General features: G+C 42.5%; 2 protein-coding genes across 7 annotated transcripts; one reads left to right on the top strand and one right to left on the bottom strand.

Moving 5' to 3' along the window:
• Nucleotides 1–31: 31 nt before the first annotated feature.
• Nucleotides 32–12345, top strand: nfya (nuclear transcription factor Y, alpha). 6 transcript variants are annotated; one of them, XM_027012433.3, is made up of 10 exons: nt 32–145; nt 2884–3019; nt 3363–3443; nt 4160–4306; nt 4814–4945; nt 5311–5413; nt 5645–5790; nt 6129–6302; nt 6411–6512; nt 10140–12345. In XM_027012433.3, exons 2-10 carry the CDS (start codon nt 2942–2944, stop codon nt 10200–10202), a joined length of 1026 nt encoding a protein of 341 aa, XP_026868234.1. In that variant the 5' UTR covers nt 32–145; nt 2884–2941; the 3' UTR covers nt 10203–12345. The 6 variants fall into 6 exon arrangements, with proteins under 6 accessions (XP_026868234.1, XP_026868232.1, XP_081561216.1 ...); XM_027012431.3 differs by lacking the exon at nt 32–145 and adding an exon at nt 152–534; XM_081705089.1 differs by lacking the exon at nt 32–145 and adding an exon at nt 2685–2702.
• Nucleotides 10659–17092, bottom strand: cav4a (caveolin 4a). Its single transcript, XM_027012438.3, has 3 exons — nt 16675–17092; nt 14453–14640; nt 10659–12565 (listed from the first exon to the last, which is right to left on the bottom strand). The coding sequence occupies exons 1-3, from the start codon at nt 16891–16893 to the stop codon at nt 12415–12417; spliced, it is 558 nt and encodes a 185-aa protein (XP_026868239.3). The 5' UTR covers nt 16894–17092; the 3' UTR covers nt 10659–12414.
• Between the last annotated feature and the right edge of the window lie 1446 nt (nt 17093–18538).

Genomic DNA, 18538 nt, shown 5'->3' with positions numbered 1-18538 from the left:
AAGGAGGGGTGCAAACCGCGCTGTATGTACTGACCACTTTGGCTTTCCATAGGAGCTGTTCACGAATCGCCGGTGTGTGTCCGTGATTGGCTCTGATAGCGACAGTCAGAACCCAATCAGAAGGGTATCGGGCGGCGGAGGAACGGTGAGTGAACGCGGCTGTGAAAAGGGGACGGGACTCGGTAGCCGGGGATTGGCGTGCGACTGGCCAACCAAATGACTAAAATCGTTATATACAGGAATTAACGTATATGATTTGTGCGCGGTGCCTCGGCTTTGTGAAAGGTGTAAGACCGCCGCCCAGTTTTCTGTTACGAGCGATCAAATGAAGTCTCGGAGTCGACCGTAAACAGGCCTGCGAGCCTGGCTAACCCGCTGCTGTCTTTGTGTTTCTTAGCTAGTTAGCCGTCTAGCTACCAGGTATCCAGCTTGTATTAAACCTGCCAGAGGCTGAAAGGGTAGAGATGTGGACGAAATAGCATAATGTATCATCTATCAAGGTGGTTTACAACAAGCATCCGTCTGCCCTCTGTGGTATGTTTACTCGAAAACGTAGCTAAGACGTTAGCTAGCTAGCTAACCAGCGGGCTTGGCTTGGCTTGCTGTACCCGGTTTCCCGAACGCAGTGACTGTTTAATTTAAATAATTCATAGTATTGCAAATCCTGCGCTAACGAACGATGCATATCGACCTCATCCGTGTGAGAACTGCTTAGATGAAGGGCGGGAGGACTGGGCATTGGGTTCCAGTGCTACTGTACTGGTATGAGGCTGCGTCCTGGACATCTGCACTGACCAGGACATGGACCATCACCCGCATGCCTCTGAATAATGGACATTAAATGATTGATAAACTTCAGCAAGCGTATGCAGATTCTGTACATATAGTTATGTGCAAAATAATGGCAGTCTAACATCACTAATGTATTTAATGACTGATTTTGTCAGAAAATATACAACATGGGGGGGGGGGGGGAATTAACGACTAGATGTCGTGTAATTGACCCATTTAATGAAAGGGGAGTGTGTTCAAATTAATAGCAGTGTGGAGTTCAATTAGCTCATTCATTATATGAAGAAACATGTCAATTATGGCCCTTATTTAAAGGAAGGCAGCAGATGTTTTACCTCCTTGTTTCAGCCCTTGCTCAGTGAGTAAAATGGGTCGTTCCAGACATTGTACAGAAAGAGAAAGAACTTTGATCAAGAAGTTGATTGGAGAGGGGAAAACATATAAAGAAGTGCAGAAAATAATTGGCTGCTCAGCTAAAATGATCTCAAATGCTTTAAAATGGCAAACAAAACCTGAAACGCGTGGTAGGAAAAGAAATACTACCATCCGCGTAGATCATAGAATAACAAGAATGGCAAAGAAGCATCCAATGATCAGCTCCAGGGAAATCAAAGAAGATCTTCAGTTACCTGTGAGTACTGCAACAATCAGAAGACGCCTACGTGAAGCCAAACTATTTGCAAGAAGCCCTCATAAAGCACCATTGCTGAAAAAAGGATGCGTGTTGAAAAGGCTACAGTTTGCCAAAGAACACATTGACTGGCCTAAAGAGAAGTGGCGCAACATTCTATGGACAGATGAGAACAAGATTGTTCTTGTTGGGTCTAAAGGCCACAGCCAGTTTGTGAGACGACCCATACACACGGAATTCAAGCCCCATTACACTGTGAAGACTGTAAAACATGGAGGTGCAAGCATAATGGTTTGGGGATGTTTCTCATACTTTGGAGTTGGACCCATTTATCGCATACCAGGCACCATGGACCAGTTTGAATATATCAAATTACTGGAAGAGGTCATGATTCCTTATGCTGAAGAAGAAATACCCTTGAAATGGGTGTTTCAGCAGGACAATGAGCCCATACACAACAGCAAGCGGGCAACATCCTGGTTCCAGACCAACAAGATTGATGTTATAAAGTGGCCAGCCCAAACCCCAGACCTCAATCCGATTGAGAATTTGTGGAGTGACATAAAAAATGCTGTTTTTGATGCAAAACCCAAGAATGCAGAAGAACTGTGGAATGTAATCCAGTCAGCTTGGGCTGCAATATCTGTTCGCAGGTGTCAGGTGTTGGTTGACTCTATGCCACACAGATGTAAAGCAGTTATCAGAAATAAAGGTTATATGACTAAATACTAGTTCAGTGATCAACAGAAAAGCTATCTGTAAACAACTTTGTTTATACAGTAAATATTCGCGTTTGTAAATGAAAATGAAGACACTGCTATTTTTTTGAACAGCCCATTATTCTTTTTTCTTCCTTTTCAGTTTAAAAATTGATATTTCGTTCATGTTTTCATTTGGATTTGAATGTGCCGTGCTCCCAGTGCCTTTGTGTATATGGAAATAAATGCTATTATGAGGATTGAGCTTTTTCCCGGTTGTTTTAAACACACTGCTATTATTTTGCACATAACTGTACAGAACATCCATTGCACATACATTTTGCTTTATAAAGTTAATTTAGAATAATTGTTGGCTGACTTTTTATAACTTCTCATATGGAAACATTAAGACACTTACTTTCTTTCTGTGACACTTTAAACTACACTTTATGTCCCACATGCTTATAGGATCAGTAGTGTTTTCCTTTACAGTTCAGTGTCGGAGCCAAAGAAATAAACACTCGTGCAGCAGACCATCTTGAAGGAAAATGACTAGATGATGCTTCCTTTACATGGGTCAGGTGTTAAACAAATTTTTAATCTAAAAACATGGAGCTTATTCCCCTTATTTGTACCTATCCACACCTTATCCAGGTGCATTAACTCTCCAAAGATCACCAGATCAACGAGTCATCAGCTACCTCTCAGCATTCCACAATGTTGAGAAAGAAAAGCACCAAGTCGTCTTTGTTTTCTCCTCAGAGTCGTGCACATCGTGTAGCACTAATCTTGGCTTCCGAATTCCAGCTAGACTGTTGCCATGGAGCAGTACACTGCCACCACGACCAGCGGAGAGCAGATAGTGGTTCAGGCAGCCGGCGGGCAGATCCAGCAGCAGGTGAGAGACATGCTTGGGTGTCTTTGGCATGCTACTACCACCCTGTGTAACTGGTACTAAGGACCTGGCGGATGCAGAGTACAGTGAGCTAAAAGAGGTGGGGAGTCCTGCCACAGTATGTTTTGTCATGTGAGAGCGAGTGGGTGTGGTTTGTGAATCTTTTGGTTTTGCTTTTTTCTGATCCAATACGCAAGGCAGATGTATGGTTGTATCTCCCATGTGTGCGAGCATGTCACTGTGGATAAAAGAAAGTGATTTACAACCAGACAACAGTCGTTTATAGCAGTTGTACTGTCCGTGTGCGTGGTCCATATAACAATACCCTTCATTCCCTGTGCACCAGAGCACAGTCACTGCAGTCCAGCTGCAGGCTGACCCACAGGGTGACCCAGGAGCGGCCCAGCAGGTGCAGACTCTCCAGGTAGTGGTGTGCCCTCCTGGTGCCCTGTCCTTCCCCAACCATATGTGTCTGCATGACTGTGGCAAATAGGGCCAGGTTTCCCAGATTGTTCACTACATGACGGTCATCCTTATGTCATGTCCCTGTAAAGCACTTTGAGATGCATTTTGATGTAAGAAAGATGGCATACAGATACCATGGTTATGGGAGTAATTGTTACATACTCTCTCTTACATCTTTGAAAGACAGTTATGTTACGACTATACTGGGAAACCTGAGCTCTGCTCATAGCTGGAATAAGCTGATCAAAGATAATCAAGTTTTGTTATAGCTTTGTGATATTTAGATGCAATTGTATTATATACTGGCTGCAGATCAGCCTTCCAGACAACCTCCAACCAGCATGTCTATATGGATGTGAATGAACCCATTTCATGATTAAAAAAAGTTTTGTTTTGTGTTTGCAGTTCGGTGTATGCATGGACTACTGCCTTAGAGAGACAGACCAGCAAAGTTGTTTTTTTTTGTTTTTTTGTTTTGTTTTTTTTCCCCCCCATAGAAGCTAATAGTTTGCATGCATATTCATGCTCACCCTTGTGTTTTGGGTTTGGCTTGCACCTACAGATGAAGCTGAGAACATTTGTTCTTGCAAGGTTTGGCATGTCCATGGCCTGAGCCAAAGGCGAGATGGCTGTAGCACTGAACAGCTCATCTCTTTCTTTATTCACCCTTTCTCTAAGGTTCAGGGACAGCCCCTAATGGTGCAGGTCAGCGGGGGTCAGCTCATCACCCCCTCTGGGCAGCCTATAATGGTACAGGCCATGTCAGGTGGGCAGGGCCAAACCATTATGCAGCTACCAGTGACAGGCACACAAGGTCTTCAGCAAGTGAGTAGGTCTAGGTCTGAAATCTTTTTTTGACCTAAGAGATGTTGTTTGATGTATGCTTGTTGCACAAACACAGCCTTGAGGGAACCACATCACAGCACAACTAAGCACTACATCCAACCCAAGAAGAACTTAATAATCAGGCAGTGCTTTGTACCAAGGAAAACATTAAACTGTGCAGTGCTTTGGGGCTGGATCTGGAACATGTTTGGGTAAAGACCCTTATTTTCTCTGTCCCCTTATATCCAAATTGTTGTTTATGCGGGAATGTGGAAGCAGATCTTAGTTTGTCACTCATTACTATGTAGCTCTTCATATCCAAAGGTGCTTTCCACAAAATCAATACTGTGAAATTAATGTCTAGTTAATCTAACTGACTTCTCTTTTTTGTAGTTTGACCTATGGATGTTGAATTCCTTCAGATTTATTTCTGGTCATAATCACAGGATAACTCGGCCGTGTGTTTGTAAAAGGTCTGAATGGATTCTGTGGTTTTGTGTGGTTCAGATCCAGCTGGTGCAGCCTGGACAGATCCAGCTGTCTACGGGTCAGACGCTTCAGGTGCAGGCTGCACAGGGGCAGACACAGCAGATTATCATCCAACAGCCCCAGACTGCAGTGACCGCAGGACAGAACCAGGTCGTTGTCCCATTCTCTCTGTCTCTCTCTCTCACACACACAGCAATATGCACTGTAGGTGCCTGTTCTATTGAGCTTTGTTCTGCAAACCTGTTTAAAATCTTTGTGGCGTTTCTGAAATTTGACTTGTGGTGAAACTGGAAGGGTGAAGCTGAGGTAAGAAACTGATCACTGATATCCAACTAACACTTAATCTTCCAAAAGCGGATATACACATGCAAACTTTCTCACTGATGATGCGTGTGTATCAGTATTTCTTTATAACTATTTTAATTAACAGTCAGAGCAAACATGCACACATGCATTGTAGGTGTAGATGCAGTTTCCCAGGTAACTGTCTGATTATGTGCCGTGTTGTAACTCAGACTCAGCAGCAGATCACAGTGCAGGGTCAGCAGGCCCAGACGGCTGAGGGCCAGACCATCCTCTACCAGCCGGTCAGCGCAGACGGCACCATCCTTCAGCAGGGTAATGCTGCTGCTACCACCCATGCCTGCCCAGGGGTTAACAACCCCCCTCTACATTTCATTGGGTCTTTCCAGAATTAAAATGTATACCTTATAATGAACTCTAACTGTAGGAGGTAGTTCAACACCAGTCACTTTGTAGCACCTCATGGTATAGAGTGCAGAGTATCAGGCAACGTGAACGCAAGCAGAACCAAGTGTTCCAGCTGTCTTTGTTACCGTGTCTCTGCAGGAATGATCACCATCCCTGCAGCCAGTCTAGCGGGAGGCCAGATCGTCCAGGCTGCATCCAGCCCGGGCAATTCCAGCCCTCAGGGCACGGTCACTGTCGCCCTGCCCGTTGCCGGGAATGTCGTCAACACTGGGGGCATGGTCATGGTGGGTCCCTCATGCTTGTGTGCCGTGGATTTTTTGAGAGTGGGACCTTCCCGGACCTGGTGCCTGTCACTATCTCTGGTGTTAGCCACTCCAGATAACTCATCAATAACTTGAACTCAGGTAGAAGTTAAAGGGTTGAGAAAGGAGAAAACTGTCATTTACCTGATGCTGTTGTGCACAAGCGACTTACAATTACAGATCAGTTTATGGGGACCTGTTGTTGTTATTATTAGTAACATTCATAATACAGTCCACAGTTTCATTTCACCATTTGTGTGTGTGTGTGTGTGTGTGTGTGTGTGTGTGTGTGTGTGCGCGCGCGCGCATGTGTGCATCAGATGGTCCAAGGCGGCAGCTCCGTCCCCACCATGCAGCGAGTTCCTCTCCCCGGAGCTGAGCTGCTGGAGGAGGAGCCTCTCTACGTCAATGCCAAGCAGTACCACCGTATCCTGAAGAGGCGACAGGCTCGTGCCAAGCTCGAGGCTGAAGGCAAGATCCCCAAGGAAAGGAGGGTGAGTTCAGCACAGGAGACATGAAAATCAGATTTCTGTCACGCGAAGTTCTTGTTGAACTTCAAGACTGTGATCATGTTAACCTATGGTATGTTGTCCCCTTCTCAGAAATACCTGCATGAATCCCGTCACCGTCATGCTATGGCACGGAAGCGTGGCGATGGCGGGCGTTTCTATTCGCTGAAGGAAAAGGAGGAGATGGCCATACAGGTGAGCGGAGGGCTCGAGCCCTTCTCTGATTGGACGGCCACCTATGCCCCGCCCCTTGGGTAACCAGCCAGCCTATTACAACCATTAAATATCTCACAATCCCCTTCACAAGCCACTGGCAAAGACTTCAGATACTGTGTGTGTGTGTGTGTGTGTGTGTGTGTGTGTGTGTGTGTGTGTGTGTGTGTGGCTATTAGTACACAAGACCGTGTGGTGTTACTTTTTACTCAGACGCAACAGGTATGCACGCAGCAGGTATACACCCTGGCTGTCTCACACACAGTGCTGTGAAAGTGTTTGCCCCCTTCCTGATATCTTTTTTTTTTTGCATGTTTGTCACACTTAAATGCTTGAGATCATTAAACAAACTTAAATATTAGACAAAGATAACACAAGTAAACACAAAATGCAGTTTTTAAATGAACGTTTTTGTTATTAAGGGGGAAAAAATCCAAACCTAATTGGCCCTGTGTGAAAGTGATTGCCTCCCTGTTTAAAGCATAAATTAACTGTTAATCACCGAGTTCAATTTCTCTAGCCACTCCGAGGCCTGATTACCGTCACACCTGTTCTCAATCAAGAGATCACTTAAATAGGACCTGCCTGACAAAGTGAAGCAGATCAAAAGATCCTCAAAATCTAGACATCATGCTGTGATCCAAAGAACTTCAGGAACAAATGCGATCTATCAGTCTAGAAAATGTAATGAAGCCATTTCTAAAGTTTTGGGACTCCACGAACCATAGTGAGAGCCATTATCCACAAATGGCGAAAAAATGGAAGAGTGGTGAACCTTCCCAGGAGTGGCCGCCCGACCAAAATTATCCGAAGCATGCAGCGACGACTCATCCAAGAGGTCACAAAAGACCCCACAACAACATCCAAAGAACTGCAGGCCTCACTCAGTTAAGGTCAGTGTTCTTGACTCCACCATAAATAAGAGACTGGGCAAAAATGGCCTGCATGGCAGAGTTCCAAGACAAAAACCACTGCTGAGCAAAAAGAACATAAAGGCTCATCTCAGTTTTGCCAGAAAACATCTTGATGATCCCCAAGACTTTTGGGAAAATACCCTGTGGACTGATGCGACAAAAGTTGAACGTTTTGGAAGGTGTAACACAGCATTTCAGAAAAGGAACATCATACCAGCAGTAAAATATGCTGGTGGTAGTGTGATGGTCTGAGGCTGTTTTGTTGCTTCAGGACCTGGAAGACTTGCTGTGGTAAATGGAACCATGAATTCTGCTGTCTACCAAAAAATCCTGAAGGAGAATGTCCAGCCATCTGTTCATGACCTCAAGCAGAAGTGCACTTGGGTTCTGCAGCAGGACAATGATCTAAAACACACCAGCGAGTCCACCTCCTGAATGGCTTAAGAAAAACAAAATGAAGACTTGAGTGGCCTAGTCAAAGTCCTGAGCTGAATCCAATTGAGATGATATGGCATGACCTTAATTTATGTAAATTTTTTTTCCCCTTAATAATAAAAACCTTCATTTAAAAACTGCATTGTGTGTTTACTTGTTATCGTTGTCTAATATTTAAGTTTGTTTGATGATCTGAAGCATTTAAGTGTGACAAACATGCAAAAAAATAAGATATCAGTAAGGGGGCAAACACTTTTCACACCACTGTGTTTGTTTCCACATACATATTTATGAAAGCTGGATCTAGCTGAAAGCTATATTGTCTCCCTCTAACAATGCTGGGCATGTCTGCAACTCTTTTGGCTCTGCTCCAGCACATCAGATTTGAAATGAGGTAAAAAATTGAGGTTGAAGTGCAGCCAGTGTTTACATCTGTACTGGGTAAACGATATAGGAATCGTATCTCTTTTTATGCATAGTCTTCCCATTTCAGGGTGCCATAAGTAATAGATTGAAAGAGCACGATATTAAATATATTTGCAATGTTGAATCCTGGTTGAAAGTCCTCAGTCGTTGATGATTGTGTGAAGCTCTTAAAGATCAGCCAGGCCTTTAATACAGCAGATTTCAGCACCATATTCTGTTCAATAGTTTAACAAAAAGCTTAATTTTATTATTAAAAGGATCCTTTGGCCATCCACTATGTCCAGGACACTTGCTATTCTTAACTCGCCAGTGTGTACTTCCTGCCTCACAGATTTTGAGGGCCCTAATGTTTAGCTTGTCTGTCATGGATTTATTCCAATTTCTCTACTGCAGCTAAGAACCTAGCCAACACGAGTTACATATGGACTGCACTATGTACATGGGTGTCTTGAGGCCTAGCCATGCTGCGCTAGCAGTTACTTGGCCATACTAAAGGCATAGTTTGGCAAGCCTAGGCCATTCACTTTATGTAGCAAACACCCACAGAGCTGCAAACTGTCTTAGCTAGCATGACTGGTAGCTGCTAGTCATGCTATCTGAAATAAAGCCGAAACTACACTGCCGTCAGTTCATTTGATCAGCTGCCAACACTGTGCAGCTGAGCAATAGTCTACCTTCACCTGGTTACCTTCACTATTGAGTCTTGTTGACCTGTTACCACTGTTACAGTGCAATATTGTTAGTTACAGTGTAATACAGTGACTACTAGTTACAGCATATTGATGCTCTATTCACTCTTTACTTACTCCTTTGTGAGTATGGTATTCCATACGAAATATCATAGTACGCTGATCACTGTAATGGTAAAGTGGTGGTATAATGTCAAGTGTTGCCACCTCTGGAACGTCAGTGTTGCTCTTCATGCGGGTTAACCCAGTAACCCGGCTAAACGTGAACTTGGTTTGGTTAGAACCAGCGCCAGGCCTTTGGCCTGTCATGGCAAACGAGGGCTTCCTTTGCCCTATGACGTGCAGCATTGTCATTCCCATTGTGTATGTGCTGTGCTGTGTGTTTGTGGAGCTACTGTGGGTTCTGTCACTGTGTTCCTCAGCTTTCGTTGTTATTGTCTTTACTTCACTGTGCTTAAGAATATAGTCATTATAAGCAATTAAAACAAACCGCAGTCCCTTAAATCACCAGCTGTTTTGTAAGACCTGATTTTTTTCCTCTCTGTTTTGTTTTTTTTTTGTCATTTTACTCACTGCTTTGTGCTATTTTGATGTGTATGTTCCTCTGCGTAACTTTGTGGTGTTGTACTGAAGTTGACAATTGTGTTTCTGAACCTGTCATGACGTCAATTATTTGCAAATAAACATGCACCTTTTGTGTAATTTTTAATTTTTAATATATGCACAAATCTCTACATGTGGCTTTCTCTACTGCAACACAAAATAAACTGCTTTATTTTATTATATTACACAATTATAGATTTTATATATGGTATCTTATATTACATCCTATACTATAAAATACTAAAATGGTACAATATGCTTAGCTGTATTTGTGCAGGTAATCATTACTTTTCTGTATCGTGAGGCTGTATTGTCAGTTTGCACTGTGACAGTCTATGATTAAACTATCACTTATAACATGATTAGGGGTTTCTAAGAGCAGAGGGACCATTTAGCAAGAGCAGAATGATTCTAGTAGCCTGATGCTAACTGGACCCTCTTGGCACTTATTCATTGTTAGCCACAGTAATGTCTCCTTGCTATGGGTTTTAAATGATGGTGCCTTCGTCTCTCTTCATGCTCTTCCTCTTTCTGGCTGGCAGGTGGAGGCTGAGCAGGGCCCATCCGGAGGGGAAGCCGTCACTCACATGGTCCGGGTTTCGTAACCGCCCCTGTTTGTACGCATGTGCATCGCTGGGTCACTCAGCTTTATGTTAACAAGATCGCGAGGCAGACCCATCGCGCTCCGAATCTCAGCGAACGGTTTATGCCCATTCTCGCGCTGGCTCTGCTGAGTTCTGGTGTCAAACCCACTATTCTATGACAGTTTTTGACTATATCATTGTAAATGAGGGAGAGCTGGTTTTGCATCAACTATTAGCTCTCTTACTTTGTCTTTGGGGTCTTTGCAAGCATGGGAAGACAAACAGTACTTATACTGAGGATTCCCCCCCTCCCCCGTGACATCTGACTGAAGCTGTCTTGTATGCTGTATTTTTACTTGGAAGTGATTTTTCTTCTATGCATGACTTTTAAATTAATTTGTTCACCTGTCTGAACGGGAGTCTCCTCATGTTCTCGCATATGTTAATGCTCCTTTGTAGTGACGCAAAGACACTCGCTTGAATATTTCTTATATGTTTATTATGAATAGTCTGCATTTTACTTCCTCAAACAAACTGAAATAATTTGCTGACTATGCACTTCCACACAGATTCAAGTTTTTCTTGCCTTTGCATACCTTATTGAATTCGTGAGTTGGATTTGGTGTTTTAGGGCAGGAAAACCCGAAACTGTAGGGGGCAGTTAAAGGGTTAAGGTGCAGATGCCAATAGCAGTCATTACTGTATCCAAAATTTCAAAGTAATTTTGTAACAAAATCAGCTTGGACATTTTATATGAAAATAAACGTTAATGTGAAAATATATTTTATGTCCAACATTTGGAAGTGCTGTATGACAAGTGCAGATTTGTGTGTGTGGCTTTAGAGAAAAACAGGGCAACTTCTTAAAATAACTGGGAAACACCAGCCATAAATGTCTTTTTGAAGAAAATATTCTCCATTGGTGTAACTAATTTAGTACCTGGCATCTAAGAGAGTTTCTTCACAACATCCCACAAGACCTAAATATAGATGTGTGGTTGGCATAGCTGAATACCAACTGCACCACTGACATATGCTCTAAATCAGATCCAAACCAAACTTGAGCATACTAAGATTTGTCACTTTGGACTTGTGAACAATGATTTTTGAATTTGTGCGTTTTATCATAACAGATGAGTTTGTAGTGTATTCCTTTGAAGTTGTGTAAAGAGAATCTGTAAATATTTTTGCAAATCTCATCTTCCTGCAACTAGGAGGTGATGGAGCCATGGAGATGTTTAGTTGCGTGACCTATGATAATTCTGTTCCAAGGTCTGTGGAGCTGTGTGTCCCTGAAATGAGCCATCTCCTTTTTGCCCTTTTTATTCTGCTCTAGGATCTGTTTCACCCATCTGTGTTTGGGCCTTAGTAATGATGAGAGAGGTGTCAAAAACTGCCTCAGGTCTGCAAAGACAGGCACCTGCCGTCAGCTTCCCATTGAAGCCGTTCTTACGGCACAACAGCCATACATTAGCATAAGAACAGTGAGCCATTAATCAGGGCAATAAATGCTGTGGAATTTTGTCCTTTTCCGTAGAAGAGGTGTGTCTGTCCTTTTGGAGCATAATGCAACATCCAGTACACAGTAAAAACCATACATGTCCTTAATTTGAATATCAGATAAAGGAGCCCTGGTAGGTGGCCCTTCCTTGCTTACCTCTATCTCTTAAAACAGCACGAGCTTCACCGCAAGAGGACAAGAACTGGAATTTTCACAGTGCATCAAAAAATGGCAAAGTGACTTGTTAAGGTCTAGGTTGTGTTAACACAGTATAATACATGAAGTCTTGTAATAAGGTGGCACTTATGGATGCACCGCCCAGCCCTGTTTCTTTACTGCAACAACACAATGTACGATACCCATGATGGTGATTATTTCTGTTGTCAGCAAGACTAGCCTCACACCCAGGAAAACTGCAGCTGGCTATTGGCCAGTGCAGCTTGGGGCCCTAGTCATCCGTTCCCAATTATTAATTTCAGCCAAATTGTGTGTATGTGTGTGTGTCACTCGATTCTGTTTGGCTAATGCAGTCAGCAAACTCAAGCCCGGCTCTGATTGGGCTCCTTCATCAGTCCACTCTGGCTTCCACTGTTCCGCAGAGCCTCATCGCCATATATGGTGACTCCTCTCTGCCCTAAGAGTTCCCATAAAAATGAAATAAAAATGGAAAAAAAAAATAATAATAAAATGGAAAGGAAAAAAACAAAGCGAGAACACACGCGGGGGTCCTTCTTCACTCCTGCGTCAGCCGCACACCGACGCCTCCGTAGCACTTGGCGGCGCTGTAGAAGAAAGGGAGGATGAAGATGTCCAAAATACTGTGCCACAGGGTCTCGAGCCAGCCAGTGTTAACAAGGATGGCCTTTATGCATGGAGAGAGGAGCCTGGATGACAGGAGAGACCAGAGGACGGGATGAAGGCTTGGATCTGAGCAGGTTGTATCAGCTTAAAGACAGTTAATGAGGTTTGGGGTCAGGGTGCTTCTAACAGCTACAGATTCCAGGTAACGGAGTATATGTAACAACGCTAGGGCACACAAAAAAACTATTCCAGGTAACGGAGTATAGGTAACGACGTTAGGGCACACAAAAAAACTATTCCAGGTAACGGAGTATAGGTAACGACGTTAGGGCACACAAAAAAACTATTCCAGGTAACGGAGTATAGGTAACGACGTTAGGGCACACAAAAAAACTATTCCAGGTAACGACGTTAGGGCACACAAAAAAACTATTCCAGGTAACGGAGTATATGTAACAACGTTAGGGCACACAAAAAAACTATTCCAGGTAACGACGTTAGGGCACACAAAAAAACTATTCCAGGTAACGGAGTATAGGTAACGACGTTGGGGCACACAAAAAAACTATTCCAGGTAACGGAGTATAGGTAACGACGTTGGGGCACACAAAAAAACTATTCCAGGTAACGGAGTATATGTAACGACGTTGGGGCACACACAAAAACTATTCTGCTACCGAAAAAATGACATTTCTTGTACATTTTTAAAAATGTGGTGATGACATATGAGGATTGCTTTAGAACTTAAAGATCACATTTCTGGACAAACATTTCACCATTAATTCATAGAATGACATCAAAAAAAATTTGTCTTCCTCAATGCTAACTTTTATAAATATAGGCTTAATTTCTGTACTACTAGAACCAAATAAAAACCAATGTACAAGCTATCATGCATTATCAGTGCTTAATACAGACTGAAGGTAATGAGTAAACCTTTAGCAACAAGACTGGAATCAGTAATGTCATATCTCATAAATCCATCCAAACTGGCTTCATCAAAGGCAGAAGACATCAAACAACACATTGTTTATTCAACCTCATTTACATATCTAAACAAAGGCATAACACAGTGGATATATCTCTAGATACAGAAAAGGCATTTGACAAGGTCATCTGACAAGTCCTTTTTTTTTGTAATACTAGGTGGGGGGGGGGGGGGGGGGGGAATCTGTTTTGGAGACTTATTCATTAACATACACTGAAGTTTTCCAAATGGTTTAATGTCTAAAATATTCAGGCTGCAATGAGTGATGAGGCAGGGAAGTTCACTCTTTACATAACTTTTTGCTTTATTCTTTGAACCCCTACCCTCTGCAATAAGATAAAATTATGATATTACTGGTATTTTAGACAATCACCAAATGTATAAAATATCGCTTTATGCTGATATCCTACATTCAGAATCTCAAAACATCTCTCAAAGCATTAAATTTATCAGCGCCTCTAGACTATCTGAATACACCGTCAACCATGGGAGAAAACCACCATTCTACCAGTCCCAATACTGCCTGGTACTATAGGATACTACTGTCCTTTGGCAGTTAATGAGTTAAAATAATCCAAAACTATAGAAATCGGAATACATTAATTTGGATTAGGATTACAGATCATTTTCATAGATAATCAGTAATCTGTAAGAGAATACATTTACAACCCTCCCAACCCTGCGTAAGAATAATACACTATTGGGCAGGTGAGTTGGATGCATTCCTAAACATAATGGCCTGGGAGAGTAACGTAAAAGTGGGCTCCCCCACACACGCGCGCCTGATTCCACAGATGGTTACCAAGCCTTATATAAGGCCATGTGGGTGTATATAATATCAATAAACTATTAAGATCACTACATGTGTCAGTGATATACTAATAAAACTGTGAATAAAGAATCATGCAGCAGTTTTACTGACATGCTATTAAACTCGACAGACTTTTTTTTGTTTTTTGTTTTGCAAAGAGAGTATTGATACCAGATGTGAAGGAAGCTGAGGACGGCGAAGAGGACGCCGGCGAGGATGGAGACTGGAGCGGCCAGTAGCGCGGTGATGATGCGGTAGGACCACACACGGGACACCTCGAAGAGTGCGTGGCTCCAGAGCCATACCCGGTCGCCGCTCCGCACCGCCGTCGGCTCGGCGATCACGTCCTCGAAACTCACCTAAAGACACACGCACCGACCAGACGGCAGACTTTCTGCCTTTGCACTGCAGCGATACAGTTGGATTATAACGTGGATTATGACTGTAATTGGTCATCTCAGACTTGTAATCTCAAACTACTAAAGCAAATGCCACGTTACTGAGCTAGTGAATGTACTGGAGATATGCTCAAAGACGTGAGATACTGGAAATGCTTTTATTACACTAATTTCATTATTATGTAAATAATTAGTATATTGATTTTCAATGGAGAACTGCCAATGGTATTTAAGACTGGACCACTGTAAATCTTTCCAGCAGATTATGATTCAATTATGGTCGTAATTTTGCTTTGAAAAGTGTTGGGGACAAGAGGTGATGCATTTAATTCAGCTACTCCTTTAAGAAATCGCTGAACATAAATCAGCGCTGGGACTGCAGGGAAGAGCTTCGCCAAATGTTTAATGGCGTTTAACAAGACAAAACGTGGCACGTATGGATTTATGCATTTGTATTACATTTTCTATTTATTTCATTCAAAATTATTTGTTTTGTTGGGACGTTTATTTTGAAGGAAAAGTTATTTGACTTTCCAGTAGTTGTGCTGGTATTTTTCACGAAGCTCACATGCAATGATCAACTCATTGAAAAAATATTTTCAGAGTACCCTTTCAAAAAGTGGTGGGGACAAAATCAGGCATTACAGAAAGTAGTGGGGACATGTTCCCAGCGTTCCCAGCATAAATGACAGTAAAAACAGTAAAAAAGTATTTATGCCTCATTAATGTAAAAATAAAGGAACAGGTTTTGATTTTTACTGCTTTACTCAGTTTTGAGCTTGGGTTACTGTGTTTATAAATGTAGCCGTTTTCTAGACGTGAGTTAGCCTTGTGCATATGAGTCTTTTCTTGCTGTCTTAGACTGACAGTTGCTTTGCACTGCACTAAAACAAAGCCCAAGAGAACCTGGGCTTTCATGCCCGCCACACCATGCTATACATCATCAAATTCCACCAGCAAGCACCCATTAAAATAGCTCCTCAACAGTGTCACATTAGCATACAAACTGCAGTATAGAATCATTTTATACAAATATGTTATAGTGAAGAGTAATGTGGATCTTTTCAAATAAGATGCCATTTGTTGGAAAACACTCCAATGACTGTGAAAATTCAACACATGCTAAGGATGAAATGGATGAGAGAGAAAATGCAGTCTGATAAAATGTACATATTTGCTGTTGATCACTTATTGCACTTTAGAATAAAGATAAAAGTATGTGAGAGAATTTCCCAATCATAGGGTATCCGTAGTGATCAATGAATTTTGGGATCTGATAATCTGATCCCTATGAGAGTGTTTAAAAAAACAGCAATGAATAATTTATATGGCTTAATAGGAAACTACGTTCTTCTGTATGGTTTCAGTGAGTGATATCCTGAGGTTTATGTTTGGAATATCCTTTAGAGACTTTCACTGAGAAGCTTTTGTTGTCCTGGACTGTTATTTTCCATAGCACTGGAAAAAGCCCTTTCAGTGTGGTACTATATTTGCCCTTACGGACTGAAGACATGTGTTGCTTTCATATTATGTTTGTCTCAGGACACCATCTGTGGCTGTCTGCAGCATAAAGACAACGTTTCTGATTTGCATGTTAGCTCACATGTAGGAAACACAGATGTGCTGTGAGGAACTATCTAGCACCCAGCCGATGCTGGGTATTTTTGCTAACATTTTCAACTTGGATCCATTGGGCGTAAGCATGTAGCCATGTTTCAAAGTTGGCTACATGATATTTGTGTGTATCAAATTGCTATCCAGTATCTCTATGGTCTGCTCACATGATAAACACTCAAATTGAGTTAATTTCTACAGTACAGTTGGCTCTATTGAGATATATTTTTAGTCCGTCTAATCTGTCCTTATTCTGTCCTTATTATATATTCAGTAATATATATGATGGCTTGCTTTTTAGTCTAGGATTAGTTTTGTGTAAATTACACACTTAGAAGTGGATTCTCCAGTAATCTCAGATGGGTCCGGTGGATTACGTACCTTGAGGCATTCATTAATCTGCCGTGGATCTCTCTCATTGAGGAGAGGCCTAGTGTCGCTTTGCGTGGAGATTATGTCTTCCTCCTCCTCTTCCTCCACGACTGTCTCCAGTCGCCCCTTCCAGGGCTGCCCCCCATTGCTCTCACTCTCCTCATCTTCGTTGTCCCCCTCTTCGTCTCCGAGGTAGATCTCTGCGTCCACATCAGCCGCTGCCCGCATGATGGTGCCGAAACGTCAGGCTGCTGTCCAAACAAACACGGGTGCCACAATGCTCACACACACACACACACACACACACACACACTTGCGCCCAGCCCGGCCACGCACACTTACTCGCACACACCCTATACGTGCCGAATGCTCAGCAGTGTTTGCTCAACTTTGCAGTGTTGCTGCAAAGCTGGTCCGAGAGGTATATTAGGAAAGTGACCGTGCTCTTACAAGAATCCCCCATGCACCACCTACAGGAGATATAAATACCTCAGGGTGGGCTGGCACTGTTACAGTTGTACTATTGGCTGCCCTGAGAAACACATGCAGAGTAAGGTCAGGGTTCAGGCCAATGATAAGTGCTGCTTTGTATTTAACACCGAGTCCAAATCTCATAGCCTAAGATCAGGTCCAGTTTGAGTAAAAGAGAGTCTAAGGAGTATATCTAGTGATTGTATGAGTTAAAACCACTCTGTCTAAAATAGTGACGGAGCAGCTCCCGTCCCTTTGACTGCTCCTGAACTTCAGAAGTGGTGTGGTCTGGTGTTGTAATGGCACGACACAAAGCTTATGGAAAGAGTTTGGACTGTTTGTTTGTTTGTCAATCCCTTGCGTCTCAATCCCTCCTGCAGATATCGTATGTCATTTTTTTAAAATGACACAATCATAATGCGATGAATGTCTTTGAAACTGTTCACGACATGTCAGCTTTTCATAATGGCAAAGGCCATGGTTGTTTCACTGGCACCCACATCACAGACAGTCTTGTGGCCCAAAATACAAAGCCCTGCACTGGGAGACCAGCACCATTTGGGTGACCAATAAGAGGAGCTGATTGCGTCACCTTGCAGTCTCCTTGGGGATGGGATAATGTGGAAAATACTCTCAACAGCGTTGACAGGATTTCACAATATGCTTTTAGGAAAATCAGCCACTGTCCAGCTGGTGAAACCATTAGCAGATCAACCTTAAGTTTCTGTTTATAGCCCGGCTGTTACCTCATCATCTGTCATCATCAATTGCACATAAATACAGAGAAATGATTCTGTTCTTTTTCTCTGTTCTGGCTATTTAGACTTTAAAAGTTGCCTTTCGAGTCAGTGGTTCGAACTGTGCTGTTTGTGTCATGCTGCACCCTTCCTCTAAATGCACTGGACAGTGGAGAGAGCTACACTTCATATGTATAGACAGATTCAGACCATAACTAATATTACTCACTGAGGGTTTGGACTTGGACATTTGTAAAGTTGCTTTGTGACAACATCTGTTGTAAAAAGTGCTGTATAAATACATTTTGAAAAAATGTTTTATTATGGTGGAGCACATTTCTATTCTCACTGCTATTGTTCTGATTTATAGGAGCTGTTATTATTTGGTATTAAAACTGCACTTACGATAAAATTAAGTTTATTAAGTGGAGTATAGCAAAGTCCATCCTAAATAAGTAAGTGAATAAACAAACAAATTGTCACGGAATCAGTTTCACCCATCTCCAACTAACAACCAACCTCACTACAACTCCTAGAATCATCTTCACGGCTTGGAGCAACATTCAACCAATCACTGTTCATTTACACGTTCCCCCTCACAGGACTTTTGATCTCACCTGTTTCCCAACATGACTGCCTGTATATACCTAGTAGGTTTCATTACG

This window comes from Electrophorus electricus, chromosome 22 (assembly GCF_041902795.1).
Source record: "Electrophorus electricus isolate QZ-2024a chromosome 22, ASM4190279v1, whole genome shotgun sequence".
NCBI classification, from domain to species: domain Eukaryota; kingdom Metazoa; phylum Chordata; class Actinopteri; order Gymnotiformes; family Gymnotidae; genus Electrophorus; species Electrophorus electricus.
Note: the sequence above shows the minus strand (reverse complement) of the source record. Positions and strands in the feature narration are given on the sequence as shown.